General features: G+C 42.2%; 1 protein-coding gene across 1 annotated transcript in view; it reads right to left on the bottom strand.

Annotated features, from left to right (window-relative positions):
- Positions 1 to 15,883, bottom strand: part of cacna2d1a (calcium channel, voltage-dependent, alpha 2/delta subunit 1a) — an 83,204-nt gene extending 67,321 nt beyond the window's left edge. The window contains exons 1-2 of the mRNA XM_061073709.1: positions 15,778 to 15,883; positions 905 to 986 (exon numbers count right to left, since the gene is read on the bottom strand). Of these exons, the coding sequence (XP_060929692.1) occupies positions 905 to 986; positions 15,778 to 15,857 (162 nt within the window). The 5' untranslated portion in view covers positions 15,858 to 15,883. The remainder of the gene's footprint in view (positions 1 to 904; positions 987 to 15,777) is intronic.
- Positions 15,884 to 15,898: the final 15 nt, after the last annotated feature.

Below are 15,898 nucleotides of genomic sequence, written 5' to 3'. Positions count from 1 at the left end.
AGCAGCCTGGAGGGATTCTGTTGTCCGACATTCAAACAACACAACTGAGGCGCATGCATGTGTCCTCATCCTCCAGGCGTCTGATGGATTTCGTTTTAGTAGAGGAGAAATAGTAAAGGGTAATACTACTACTTTTTTGATGTGTTGCAATGAAGTCTGCAGAATTATTTTCATTCATTTTCTATCTACTCTGTATGTTTGGACTAAAAGTACTGAAGGTATTGACAAAATGTAGATGTTGTGTGCATAATACAAAAAATGTCAAAAATGTGTTTTCTATTAACAATATTTGAAGAAGAATAAGGGATCAGGTTGTGTGAAAATACTGTTTAAGCGGATTTGGTGACACAAATTTGTGACAGTTATGCATATTTCTCAAATGTGGTGATGAGTCACGTCACCACATCGAAAAAAAAAATGTTTTGTAATGATTTAACTATAAGGCTGACCGACTGATTCTCGAGCACAGAGCTCCAGATGCATTATGTCAATTAATGCCAAACAAAAAGTCATCTTCTCCTCCTGCACGTGAGCTCAAGAGTGAGTGCAGGAGACTGTGGGTGATGTTGATCTCATCTGATCGTATATAGGGTTGTCAGAGTGAAATGATACACCATTAAGTCTAATAAGAAGCTATATATATATATATATATATTTTTTTTTTATATATATATATATATATATATATATATATATACTGTAGCTTGGTGATGCATTGTGACAACCGAGGTCAAGCAGGGAGCAATAATATCCGTGAGAGAAGTCAACAAAAGCAAAGCTCGATAATGAATCTGTGAAAACAGGTTTAATTTAAAATGACATTTAAAGGCTCTTCAGTACAATTCCACAAGTGAGGGATTTAAATTCCAAACAACTCAGTTTGTGTGTATAAGGTGGTGTTTACCTGTATGAGGTCCTGCAGGCCACTGGATGTGTCTGTTAACATGATCAAATCATTTTGCATCTGGTCGACCCATTCCTTTACCCTGAGAACACAAAAACAATCAATTAGTCAATCACTCCTCCGAAAGAAAGTTTCCAAAACACAGCTAATGTGTTGGGCTGTGCAAATCTCCTTCGGTTTGAATACAGCCCATGTGATCACATGACCAGTGCTTTACTTCTCACTATAAGAATATGCTAAAAAAGCACAGGGAGGGGAAGCATGAAATAATAATGTTTAGCCAAGTGAACACATTGCTCTACTCCACATGAGCTGTGCATTAAGGCGTGGGCTATTCATAGTTCTCAGCATGAGTGTCGAATCCTCAGGGGTGAGATACTGGTTAATATATTATGATGGAAAAAGATCAGTCTGTAGGGGAAAGAGAATAGAAGCAAGAAAAAAAAAGATTCTCATTAGTTATGGTTTGGACTTTGTTTTATACGCCTTAAACCAACTTGAGTAAGATCAGCGTATCCAGGAGTTCTTTAATCCAGTAAAACAAACAGTTTCTGCATTTCAAACCAGTATCAGTACAGCCAGTCGTGTTGTATAACCTCATTGAGATGCATATGTCCATAAACATATTTCAACAGCAATTACAAGCATATGTAACCTGTTGAAAATCGGATTTACGCCCTTTAATTTACCCATTAGGATTTTAGGGACAGTGGTTCCTTACATGGAAAACTTGACATTCAGTTACAGTTCAGGTTCTGTGTGCGTGTACATGAATGTGCGTGTAATATGAGACCATCTCCACAATTCCCTGAACTGTCAAAACACCAATGCATCTCTCTAAATGGCAGATGTGATATGATACGGCGACACAGCCCTGATGCAGTGTACAAAGTTATTTATGTGAATTTCTAAAATGAATGAGGGAGACGACTTCCTTTATTTAGGCAGTAACGGAACGGTTTTAGAAATGTTGAAGATAGACGTTGAAGAGCAATAACTTTTTCTTGAAGAACTGCAATGGAGTAAAGAAAGACATCGTCCATGTTCATTCCTGCAACTCAACTCAAAAATGACAGCGGGTCTGCTGGAAATGTGATGCTTCCAAGCGGACCAATCACAACTCTTGTAGTTTGCATCACCTCGACACCTAGTCACATTTTTTGGGAGGTACTCTGCGTAGGGTCCATGCAGAAGCATGAATCGGCCTTTACACGACACTGTAGTTACTCCTACAAACCCTCAACCTCCTCCTTTCCAACATAGAAAATAAAAAATACATGATCCATAAAGAAAATTGGCCTTTCTCCCCCACAGAGGAGAACTAACCTCCTCACCTTCCACAGCACTGAGGGGCCTCTGACACATGAACCCCCGTCTATGTTATCTTATTTAAAAAATACAGTGTAACTTGATCAGGGGCTAGCTCACGCTGGAAATGTGTGGCATAGCAGCCGCACACAGTATATTTAGCCTTGTGAGAGACAGCTGCTGGTCGCTGAGGGCAGATACAGGATGTGTGTACTGTCAGCACATTACTTTTACCCCCAAGTCACACCTATGTGCATGAATATCCACAAACACACACATGCAGTGTGAAGAAATAAGGATATCATCTCTTCCAGATGGCTTTAGAGATGGGTTTATATGTCTCAGAGCCATAGTTGGACGTGTTTGCCGTCTACTGTACATGCAGAGCCAGCTCCAGGGTCCAGATAAGGTTCACTGACCACAGCGAGCAGGTGCCTATTGTGGTTGTTCTGCATGGGACTTTTCCAAATTAGCCGAGTTGTCCTTAAGCAAGAGGGGTGGGGTTTTCCAACAGGTGTCTGATGGGAAAAAACGGTGAATGTGTGTGTGTGTGTGTGTGGTTATGCTCCATCAAAACAAAGATGAGGTTAGTGCTGGGCAAGAAGACAATATCAATGATTAACGCAGTATAGAACATCGATAACGTTTTATAGAAGGTTTCAGTATATGTTGATATATTGCTCATGCATTAAGCACAGTGAGGAGGTTTGACACATAATTAAACCCCCTCAGATGTGTTAAATATCTGTCATTCTCTTCCCCTAGAGAAGTTTAAAGAAAGTCACCAACTTCATTCAGGAGTAAAAGTGTCTTTACCTTACTTCAAAATAATAAACGTGACATTTATCAACTATATTTGCCACATTTTCACGTCAAATTCTCCTCAAATCTAGGACCAACTTTGCAAAACACCTCCTACTGTAAACTGCTCAATCCAAGTTCAGCTTTTCAGTTCTAGATCCAGACAGCTCTGAGTAATTCTGTGTTTGCAGGGCTTCTCCGCTGAGCCCAAACAAGGAAAGGAGAGCTACAACAATAAAACATGACCCAGGGAAGGTGTCTAATTACAGTGGTTGTGGTTAACAGTGATTTGCTCCCTCACTTGTCTGTAACACAAAACTCTATATGTCTCTGTCTTGGTTTAATTAAATCACAAATAAAGTCTTGATTAGCCGACTTACAAATAACACTCTCTTATCAGTTGAACGCATACATTCCCTAAATAACCCCAGAGTGCGCGGCTTCCTCGTGAGTGAAGACAGACGTTTGCTGCAAGTGTCAAAAAGAACAGAGGCAGAAGGACATTGTTTTAACAAGGAAGCATGTACTGCATCTGACGAGAGGATGGAAACTTGGAGAAGGACATGGAAAAATGAGATCGCATCGTCATCCCCTCCCAAGCTCAGCTCCTATTCTGCCCTCCCTCCCTCCACTCCCCCCTTTCTCCCTCTGTCCTGCTCCTTGGGGAAATCTGAGGAGGGAGAAGGGAGAGCTGGGTGAGGGGCGCTCGACGAGGAGAGGACCGAAGCTTGTAAAATGGCTGGTGGGCCATGTAGAGCTGGAATGAGAGGAGCTAAGTGAAAGCTCAGCCGAGTGTGAGACCTGATGGCATCACAAGCCTCTTCTCCCTCACACATGTCTCACTGAGTCATTAGTATCAGCCGTTTATGGAGCACACTGTTTTTCTCTGACAGGCAATTGCTGGAACTCATTTTTGTCTTTTTCTTTGCTTATTTTTGGTAGTTGTGGTCACCTGTTCATTCAGTCGACTGAGATGAAGGATGATCTGAAGACCAGCTCATTACAACATCTGGGGGAGATTGTTGATCACAATTTTCAGGATTTGTAAAACTGTGAAATCTACAAATGATAAGAACTATCTAAAAACCATCTTTGAGAAAGATTTGTTGACTTTGACTTTTAAGTTTGGCCCATGTCCTAAGCATTAACATAGAGGAGGCAGGATTTATGACCTTTACGCTTTGGCTTCACCAGTAGTATGATTTTTATTTAGAAGAAGCTTTGTGAGACTAACAGCTCTACAGAGTTCGGCCAACTTTACCAGGCATGGAAGGTCATGACCTTTGCTCAAGAGAGGATATCTGTTTCTTCTTCTGACGTATGGAGCTGCGGTTTCTGGTCAGAATGTTTTTCGTCACCACTTTCTTTACTAACTGCTCAGAAACTATTTATTAAAATCAGCACAAGTTCTAGTTTTAATGTCACTTTTCCTATTTAAAAAACTGCTTAAATAACAAAAGAGAGTGTTTCTACATAGTGGCAACAAAATCTACATTTTCTGAAAATCAATTCTGTTCACACTGAGTACTGTGTGAACAGAATCGATGTACGCAACATAATACTTTGTTGGCACAAGATTACTAGAAGTCCTTTAGGACCTCGGGGCCTCTGAACTCTCCCCTCCCTCGGTCTTAATTTAGACCAGTGAAATGAAGCCAGTGCGTAAGATACATGATATTGAGATGTCTATAGAATGAAAAGATATTTATTACTTCAGAATATCTGTGTAGATTCTCTAAATGGTATATTCAGGAGTTATTCATGTTTACATATGAAATTGGACTTCCATATTTATTTATTATTTATATTTATTTAAGTAGCTACCAGTGAATGACATCACACCACAACACATCACAGCACAATACTTGATTGTGCTGATTGTGTAGACAAAAAAGCAGAAATGCTGTCTACAAGTCAAAACACACAAATAACACTATCTATTCATGATGTGTCCCATTCCTCTACTAAACCAGTGAGCGTGGGTCTTAATTTGTGCTTGACCCCCGTGACCTCGAGCACAGAGGCCGATGGGTAGACGGCCTCTCCCATCCCTCTAATGACTGGAAGGGAAGCTGCCTCTGTAAAAGGCAGCTGTCACATGTTTGTGTGTGTACGCCGACGACATGTTTGTGTGTGTCAACGCTCGTGTGTAACCAGAGCACCGGGTCCCTCGGAGGGCAGCGGGGGGGTTGGCCTGGGTCAGAGGTCACCAGGACAGGTGCAGCTCTTCTGAAGGGGCTTTTAGTGTAATTAGTTGGGTGTGATCCCATTTGTCTGTGTTAATGTGTGTGGGAGGGGGATCAGAGTTAAACAGTGTAAATTATAATTTACAGTGGTGGACTGAAAAATGAAAATACACTGGGAGCAGCTATAGGTTTACATATTAAACCTAATTATAAAAATATGAATATGGAGCCCGAGTATGTGGCTGATGTTGTGACAATATTAATTGTGTGTGGAGAGTTGTGTGACTGTATCTCAATCCCTGTGTGTAATCAGATTTGTAAATGTGTGAAACAACCAAGGAAATCGTGCTTTGCGAGATTTGTGTTTAAAATCTGTGTGTATATAATGATGTTTAATAATGATAACTTTATTTGTGTAGCATTTATTTGTACATGTGTATACAGATTATGAAATGTTTGCATAGATCTGTGAATGTGCAGATAAATCATTAAAGATAAATCTTCTTTTACACATTTACACATCTGTTTATGCAAAACACAGACTGAGATGCAGTTACACAACTCTCCCGTATTTACGCACACGGTTAATATTGCATAATTTTCTCCCCATACCAGCAATTGGTGGATGGAGCAGATCAGCAGTCACATCAGTCAAATCTGCAAAGTCTGGCATCTTTCAGCTCATTGTTTCGTTTTCAGCTGTTCAGCAGGAGCCATATTTCAGTAGAGTGGCAGGTTAAGAATGTAGATGAATTTTACAGGCTGGTGACAGGAAAGCAGGAACACTAGAAAACGACAGGGAGCTAAACTGAAGCGCGAGGAAATCAAGGGATGTGAATGGATGAACCGATGAAACAGCCGGAGAAGCACAGAGACCAAATACACAAGGGAGGCCGAGATAATTAGGAACAGATGAAACAGAGCTGGGTGGGGCAGAGAATCACAGGAGCAACTACTGGCATACTAATCCAAAGATCGAAATCCATTGTCCAGTGAACCAGAAAGCGTTTCAGGTTCTGATTCACACAACGTTATTGTTTTGGTTCAACAAACTACAAATGAAATGTGAAAATGTAGAAGAAATTGTGCCAAAACGTGTAATTGCAGCTTGTTTTAAATTCTCCTAAATGGATGAAACATATAAGGCTGCAGGATTAATTTAGCGTGAGTAAAAAAAAAAAAAGATTTCTAATTGACAACAAAGAATTATCCTCATCCTCCAGCCGAGAGCAGGCGTCCAATCCAAACACAGGGACGTAGACACAGGCCCAGAATAGAGAGCATGACTCAGCATGAAGGACGGACCTTCTCACTCCTGACTACATCTCAGCTGCGTGACACAGAGCGAAGACACTTGTAGGGCAATCAGCTCGGAGAGTAAATACACTTCAGTGTTTGGAAACTATGATAATAAAAAACTGTTGGGTTCAATAAATCAGGAAAACTATGAGATATATATATTTTGGTCCATGTCCCATCTACTAACATGGAGGAAATTAGTATATGACCTATACCCGCAGCTTAGGCTTCACTTCACATGTCCTCCATCTTTATATACAGTCTGATTTGCAGATTTAATCAGTGCAATGTTAACACAGATACAGTGAAAAAGGAAAAATAACCTTGAATTGCCTTTGACAAAAACTTTAGTTTCTTTTTCATTAGTTTTCTCCTTTAGTCATAGTTAATTTAATTTCAAGGTTTTGAGAAGATGAGTTTGTAATCCCACTTTGAAAGCTGGTTCCCAGATGGAGTTCACTGGGGGGAAGATTGGAGAAGGCTACCTCCAAGCTGCTGCTGCCTAGTCCTGTGGGAACTTTCATATCAGAATTATTTCCGTGTCCTCACTGAAAGAGAAAGCAGCAGCGCAAACTTTGAATAAATACCCTGTAGACTCTACGCTTTGGGCTGTCAAAATATTGGAACAGTTTGTCAAACAAAGTATCTTCACATCCTGCTAGTTAGCAGTCGCTGCTTCACGTCGCCTCTTATCAACTGAAACTCGGGATATTAACGGCATCATTTCAAACCCAAACATCCTTGATTAGCAGGGGAGGAGAAAGACAGGATAACCTCACTTTGTCATCCAGCATCGCAGGTTTTCACCCGGATTATTTCCACAGCTTTACAACTGGTAAGTTTAGTCCCTGTATCCCTTTCGTTTTTACCAATGGGATAAACCTCAAACCAAGTAAACACCCTGAGCCAGGGGAAAGCCTCTGAATACAGATCCAGAGATTTCCCACGCTCCATCATTCCGATTGAATCCCCCCCGAAAAGTCGACCTCGTGCCGGCTCCAAGGGGCCGACACGCCTGTGTGTGAGCACTGAGCAGCAGCCAGAATCCAGGGCTCAATATCCAATCACAGAGTTCCCGCTCGAGCACCTCCTCGTCTTGTTAACATCCTCAGGTGTTTTATACCCAGATCCCACTCTGTGGATCCACATTTGATCTCCAAATACCATTAAAACCATCACGGAGGAAGCAACCGGCAGCTTACACTTGTTTTCTTTTGTGAAGTCAGTTTTTTTTCCAGCGATCTGAAACAATTTTGAAACCTTAAATCCTCTAATAACAGTAATTTGGGTTCTAATCTGTTCTTGGAGAGAGACAAGGGTGACACCATGACGTGGAGGAAACAGAGGAGATGTACAAAAAGAGATGTGGGTGTTTGAGAAGCAGCGCGGATGTAATTGAGCCACTGGGGGATAAAGCTAATAAGAGAATGCTGATTATGAAGCAGGGCATCTAATAAGCAGCGAGACTCACTGATCCTTGTAGAAGAAAAACTTTCACTTTCAAACCATTTATCAACTCTTTCCTCGATTTGTTCTATATTCCCTCTTTCTTCCATCTTTGGATGTCGGCGTTCGGTGTGTAAGAAATTTTCAATGTGTTGTTGATTATGTTTAAGGTTCATAAGACACTGTTGGGCCTTGGTGGAGGTAAGTTAATGTTCCACAAGGTTAATTTACGATCTCCACATAATAAATACTCTTGTTTCCTACCTATTGCTTCCCTAATTATCGAAATGCACAAATTTGAATGTCATTGTTATAATTCCCCTTCCTTTGTCCTCCTCTCTTCCTCCGATCACCACGCAGCACAGAGGAGACAAGTGATGATATCTTCCCCTCTACCGAGGTCAATAACACCATAATTGCCGGCTTGGTAAATGTCTCGTGCCCTCATTATCTTCTATGGCGAGATGTTATTGATGTTTCTGCCGCTCTCCCTGCTTTGCACGTCCCCCTTCACCAGGATCTGAGGAGCAGTGTTTAAAGTGAAGCCCTCAACAACAGTAGCTCCATCGCGCGATCACAAGATCATTAGCAAATGGCGGGGTGGTGCTGGAGGGCTGTGGTGCCCAGGCAGAGCAGGTGTGTGTTACAGGAAGCTGCTTCCACCGGGATTAATTTAACAAGTGACACAAACACACATATTGACTTCTAAGCTACAGAAGATGCAGTTACAAATTATGCCACCGTACTCTACAAATAACAACTTTAAAGTGACCTTAATTATTTTGTGGTTTGACGGCTACATTAACTACCTTATCATAAACTATAAATATAAAAGAAAACATAAATACTACCAAAATACATAGAACCTTCATAAACAAAATAGATTTTATTTAACATATGTATTTTCATGTTCTCTTCTTTATTCTGGAAAACAATTTTCATTTTTTTAGGAATATTGGCAAACATAAATGCCTATGTGACTGTGAAAGGCAAATTTTTATTGTGCGAGAAATGTTGCAGATGAGCAACCCACATCTTCTTAGTGTGCAAATGTGTCTTTTATTCCTTCATCCTCCTTCTGAACACAACTCGTAGGAAGCACAAACCTCAGGTTATAAATGGCTCGGCTGCAGAAATACCAAACATCCTCAGGTTCCTGCTTCAAATGTCCGATTGAAATGATTTTAGGCTTTTCTTGGGTTTATATCATTTTTGTTTTACACTTCAGGCTTTGGTTTGACATCTTATAGGTAAAAAGTGGAATCGATGAATTTTAGTCCCTTAAATAAGGCAACCAAGTAAAGATATGCAAAAAATAAATTACATGCAATAAATATAAGAAATAAACAGAGAGTCCTTGCATACCCACCCACCAGCATCTGTTTTCCTGTCACTTCTCTACTTCTTTGTACATTTTAAATATAAAAACTCAAACTTTTGAAAGACAAAGTCACCTCAGAGAACCACACGTCACATGAGGCCATGTGGACATCTGAGCGCCGCACCACAGTGTGTCCACTGGCAACATGAGACTGCCACAGAGAGCCGGGGGTCGGTCTCTCTTCCTACCCTTGCCCACGTTTGACCTCACACCCTCGACCACGACTGACTCGCCGTCCCCCTGGCACCTTGTCTGTCTCTTCCGCACCGTCCACGTCAAACGGCGAATACGTCCTGACAGAACTAACAGCTCCCATTGTATCACCTCTCCCCGAAGGTGTCTGGACACATTAGGTCAGTGGAAACAGTATTGTTATGACACCTGCAAGTGTTTGTACTCGCTGCAGAGAAACCACACCTGCTGGTGCGAATCCAGTATAATAGTAGACCAGAGAAAGTCACCACCAATTAAATTAATATTATACCTCATGTGTGCACGTGCAATTTTGGGACGGACGTAATCGCATTGGGCCACAAAAATGTATCAAATCTATAATCTCTAACAGAAAAAAGGCATGTGCTCTGCATTGAAATTAAAGCAGATCTATTAAGGCTTATTAGTATGTGCGTCTTCTTTCTAATCCCTTACACCCTCAAATTAGCTATAGAAAATATTACATTTTTATTTTATTTAGCAAATTCGCTGTGTCTTCCTCCTCTTGCTCATCCTCGGCCCTCTAGCTGTTTTTCCTCCCCGCTACATGTCCTTTTGAACTCTGCTCAAATGACTAAACCTCCACATCCCTGTCACCTTCACACTTTCTGAGCAAACCTACCCATCCATACATCAGCCCAACCCCTCTGCTTCACTGCACACACACATGCACACAACCACACACACACAATATCCGACAACGTGTATAAATAGAGAAATTAGAGAGCCCCCTCCTCCCCTGGCCAATTAACGTGAATCCAGATGCCTACACAGAGACTTTATCCCCCATAAAACCATAAAGACCCATGTTAGCTGTCCCATGGTTCCAGTCTTAATGTTAAGCTAAGCTAACAATGTACTTGCCTATTTTTTGGCGCCTTAAAGCCGACTAGATAGTGTTGGCAAATGGTTCCGGTGTTTTCGAAACCCTCAGATAAATACGTGGTCATGAACTTGCAAGACAAAGAGATGACAGCCACAAAAACGTGGTGTGACAACAGGCCTGATGAGCCACAGGGTTTGATTCTCAACCGTCAGTCTCACACAACCTCTTTCCTCAAACACTCTCTCTCTTTTTGCCTCCTTGTGTTATTACGATATTGTTAACTTATTAATACCTATCGATTAGTTTAAGGCCATTTCCCTGTATTTTCCTTTCAGGCACATGAACTTGTGATAAACAGGATTTACAATGCAGCCTCAAAACTACACCCCCCATGTTTTATATTGGGGTATACAGATGTGCTTCCTGTACCAAACAGGGCTCTCACCCAAACAGCTGGTAGCTATTCCCAAGGTTGCCCAGGAAACGCTGGAATGGAAAATTCTTGGGAATTTCCATGTGGCAAAGGATTGTGGGGAGGTAGTATAAGACAGTGAGGGAAACTGGGATCAGAAAGTTAAACCAGACACTAAAGCAACACCCACAGGCCACACATGAGCAAGAGGGTCCTCAAAATATCAGTGGAGAAGCCGGGGTGGAGATTTAAGGAAAGCCCCCTGTAACTCTGCGCCCCTTCAGCTTGTATCTTTACTTACATCTGAGTCAGGACACTGAACTCCCCTTCCCCAAAGGCCTTCCTAAATATAGCCAGAGCCAATATGTGAGGCAAAGGGGAATGAGTGAGAGAGAAAGAGGGGAAAAGGAGAGAAAGGTGTTGGAAAGAAGCTGTGAGAGAATGAAAAAACATTTTGTCTAGAGGAGAAAGCCAACGAGCAAAGATCCTGCAGTCTTGCATGTGTGTGTGTTACAGTTATAGCCTGTCAGCTACTTGACTGTAGGCAAGAGCATGCCTCCTGAAATATACCTGCAAGCATCACTTCCCCCGAGGCTGAGGGCCGCAAATCTCAGCCAAGGAAGGAAACCCTAGACGACCCTGAGGAGGTCATTTCCATCTGCTCGTTATGTTTGACTCATCCTCTCCAAAACCCCCTGTAGCGTCAGTACCATACCGGGATAAAAGTTAAAGACGGAATCTAACTTATCAACCGTTTTTTATTCCTCAATTGTATAAGATGAGACATTGTTAATCTGACAGTCTGAGGCTCCGTGATTCAATCAAGAAACAAATCCTGGAGCATTTCTCACTAACAAAACCTGAATTTGTTGAAATAATAATAAAGGACTAACGTGCTGGAAGCTGTGTTTGTGTCCAGTGTGATAATCCAGGGATATTTATGCTTATTTCTCGGTTCACATCTCCCGGCGCCACAATGATGTCAGGCAAGTAAGGCTGGAAGAGAATTAACAAGTTTTCTGTGCTGCGGGCAACTTTTAAATCATGACTTTACTATATGCATGATCACAGCTATTAAAGTCAAGATTAGCTTATTTATCTCTATATTTCAGAGAGATTTTATCGCCACACCTTTTTTTACATTTTATGACCTAATTGTTTAGTAGCAGTGATCTCAGGTGTCTGAGATCCAGGGGAAACCTGGTGATGACATAAGATGCATTTGGGTGGTTTCAGGTGGGAACCGAGCCATATTCATAACAGACGACTGTCCTTGAGTCAAGAAAATTCACAATTTATGGACTGAAAAGATCAAATTCTCACCATTATAGCTAATGTTCTCACTGGTTTTAAGAATGAAATTAAATGAAATTTGTTCCAGAGATTTGGATGAGAAGATTGATTCCAGTCTTGAATCTGTTCGGTTTGTACTGTGTGGATTTGCAGACAGATGAAAGCAGCTAGCAGCAAAGTCCGCCTACCAGCACCTCTACAATCTTGTTTGTTTAATCTGCACAAAAACCAAAGTGGAAGAACATCTATTTGCGGTTTTACAGAGGGGACATGTGACAAACTTGTCACCACTGTGAGGTTATCAGACAAACAATATAGCGGCTGCAGGGAACTCATGTCCTGAAAACCCCTGATGCCATTTTTTACACCTCAGCTGTGAAACGAAATGAGAACACTTCATTCAGATTCCTGGAAATAAAAACAGATGACATCTTATTTTTCCTCAACAGCTGCTTATGTAAAGTCTGGACACACTCATGAAAGTGTCTGAAGGGTATTTGGGAACGCAAATGTCCGAATCAGTAGCTCTGGACATTTAGGGGAATGATATCTGGGACTGTTGAGCCTTGGTGGACGTACACGATCTTCTGAGTGCTATGCTATTCCAGTTATTTTACCTCCTCACTCAAATCAATGGGGGTGGGCTATAAAATCAGATATAACACTATATAACACAAAATAGCTCCCTCCAAAATGACCACACACTTGAATAATGAGCTGTTTAACACATCTGCAACAAAAAGTGAACATCATAATCTCCTGTACCTAATAAAGTGACAAGTGAGTGTTAATCTTTTCATTCCCCTGACTTGCACACAGCTGACCATGTTACTCTGTGTTTGAATGAAGTGCCTCCTCACATCACGTCCACTGATCAACGAGAACGCAAGGAGCGTGGCTCCTTAGTTGGTAGAGCATGAAATCTATTTATCCTTTTAAAGAAAGCAGCAAGTGAGAGAGGAAGAAACGGAGCAGAGGGTGATAGAAACTGTGGGAAAAGGGAGGACGGAGATAAAATATGTCCGAAAATATGTCTGTCTGTGACTAAGGCAACATGCGCAGAGGAACATATGATCACGTCTCGGATTGGACAGTTGAAAAATCAACAAGGGATGTAAGAGGCCAAGTCATGACTTTCTTGTTGTCCATCTTGTTTTGTATCTCCTCTGATCTTGCTGTGTGTTCGCTGGCGCCGGGATCTCTGCGGCACCGTCTCTGACATCAGACTTTGCATTTCAGATTCGGTGATGATAATCATCTGCCTTCAGGCAACAGGGGGGGGGGGGGGGGGACAGAGGAGGAAGACGGATGAAGGAAGGGAGTGAGATTAGAAGAAGGAGAGAAAGAGAGGGGAAGATCTGAAGTAAACAGATAAAGATGGAGTCCAGAGACAGAAGGATGGAAAGAAATGAAGCCCTTCAAGTCATGACACAGGGAGGTGAGAGAGAAGGAAGGAGGGTAGGAAGGACATAAGTAAGTAAGAAAGGAGAGAATGAAAGAAAGAAAGAAAGAACAGACATAAGTAAGGAAGGAAGGAAGGAGACTGAAGGAAGGAAGGGGATGACGGGGACAGGCAGAAAGAAATAAAGAACACTTGCTCTAAAGGTTTATGTGTTTTGTCACTGAGCTACTGAGGACCTTGCTTATCAAAGTGTCCCGGAGGAAAACACGCCAGGTCCTTCTCTCCATCCTTTCCTCTCTCACTTTCTCTGTTTCCCTCTGACTGGCACCTTTAGGTGTCACTCAGAATCACCATCACGCAGGAGCACACACACTGAGAGCGGCTGTGGTTGAAGACAACACTGTTTGGATGCTTGAATTACAAAAAGAGACCTTTTCTAGTTTTCCCTGATTCAAATGGAAGAACTCCGTCATGACCGATGTTACCCGGAGATTTACGGCTGTTTTTCCTGCCGGGCTGTCGATTCCTCTGTCGGTGAAGGTGGGCCTGCAGCTCGCCCCGGCCTGTGTGAATATCATGTACACAACCCGCAGATCAATCCACTTAGTGCCCATGAAATATAGGGAGTGGGCCGGCCGCTCTGCTAGTCTGACATCATTGTACTCGGCCATTAGGCTGAGTGCCATCATGGCTCACCACGTCTCCGGGGGACTGGACTTGGGCTGTAGTCAAAAACCAAAACGCTGTCGTCCTGCAGAAGCATCATCTAAAGACCTGTTGATGAGGTGTGAGGAGCCGACGGGAAGCTGTACACTCACCTACATGTTTAATTTGGAAACTGTAATCCTGTATATCTCCTTATGCTGCACTGCAAATTTAAATAGACTGAAGCAGCGATACCTCAACTGAGCTATTGATATCTCCACCAGCCTCCTGCAGCACCAGGAGAGACTTTCCAGTTCATATCGTAAACTCTCTGGAATAACAAGAGGAAAAACCTGAGCTACTGGCCTGTATTTTGGAAATAGTAAATATGGCAAAACAATGGTTTTCCATAAAAAAGAGACTTGGAGTTAGAGATGGAACGAAGAGACACAGCCAGACTTTAAGACTTGACACAGGGAAGGAGGAAAGGGAAGGAAGGAATGAATGAGAGACATAAGGAAGGATGTAAAGAACAAACGAACGAAGAAAGATAGGAAGGACACAAATAAGTAAGTAAAGAAGGAAGGAAGGAATAAAGGAAGGGAGGTCGTAAGGTCAGACATTAGGAAAGAAGGAGGGAAAGACGAAAGGAAATAAGCAACGACAGACATAAGTAAGGAAGGAATTCATAAAGGAAGGGAGGAGGGAAGGACAGACATTAGTAAATAGGGAAGAAAGGAACACTGGAAGGGAGGTCAGACATAAGGAAGGAAGGGAGGTAATAGTATTAATAAAACCTTATTACAGCATACAAGAAATGCAGCTCAAAGTGCTCTAAGGAAGGAAGGAAGGCGATACATAAGTTTATTAGGGATGAAAGGAAGTAGGGATGTGGGGGGGACGAACAGACATAAGGAAAGAACAAACAAACAAATGACGAAAGACAGATATAAGAAATTAAGGCAGAAGGGAGGGACAGAAAAACAGACATAAGGAAGGAAGGAAGAGCTGACATTAGTATAGAAGGAAGGAGGAAAGGAAGGAGGGGACGAAGAGAGAAAGGAAGGGAGGACGGCCACAACAACACTATCCCACAAGATCTGCAGCAAGTCAGAGAATCAGACTCATGAACACAAATCCTCTCAAATATGTTCAACTCCAAACAAACTGTGTGTGTATGTGTGCGTTTGTGTGTGCATTTGATTGTGTGTGTGTTGGGAAAAGTTTGGGCACAACAGCCAGACCTCAGTCCATCTTCCAGGGGGGATTCATGTGACAGCAGAGCCACATGTCAGCAGGCAGACAGACAGACAGACAGACAGACAGACAGACAGGCAGACAGGCAGGCAGGCAGGCAGACAGACAGACAGACAGACAGACAGACAGCAGCAACAGCAGCTTTAAATACCCACACGAAGTTGTGTCCAAAAAGTAAAACGCAAACATCATCACTTCATGTAAGGAACAATAAAAAACCACAATGTGCTTCTGTTCCAGCCAAATGCAAGTGAGAGCAGAACGTGAATCCGAGGAAGAAACGATCAGAATAAAAAACGACAGACTATTAGAAAGTGAGATTCAGACTGTGACAACAGCAGCTGGTGGGATTTCTGCAACACACCCTAGAAACCCAGGACTTTCCAACAGGCTGAGATACTCACATGTGCGCTGTGGGGAATTGTCCCGTGGACACCGAGGACACGGTGGCCAAGAGCAAAAGTAGACAGACCGGGTAATCCATAGCTCTGTCCTTATGTCCAAGACACAATCCACAATCCACAC

Source organism: Limanda limanda, chromosome 1, assembly GCF_963576545.1.
Source record: "Limanda limanda chromosome 1, fLimLim1.1, whole genome shotgun sequence".
NCBI lineage: Eukaryota > Metazoa > Chordata > Actinopteri > Pleuronectiformes > Pleuronectidae > Limanda > Limanda limanda.
Note: the sequence above shows the minus strand (reverse complement) of the source record. Positions and strands in the feature narration are given on the sequence as shown.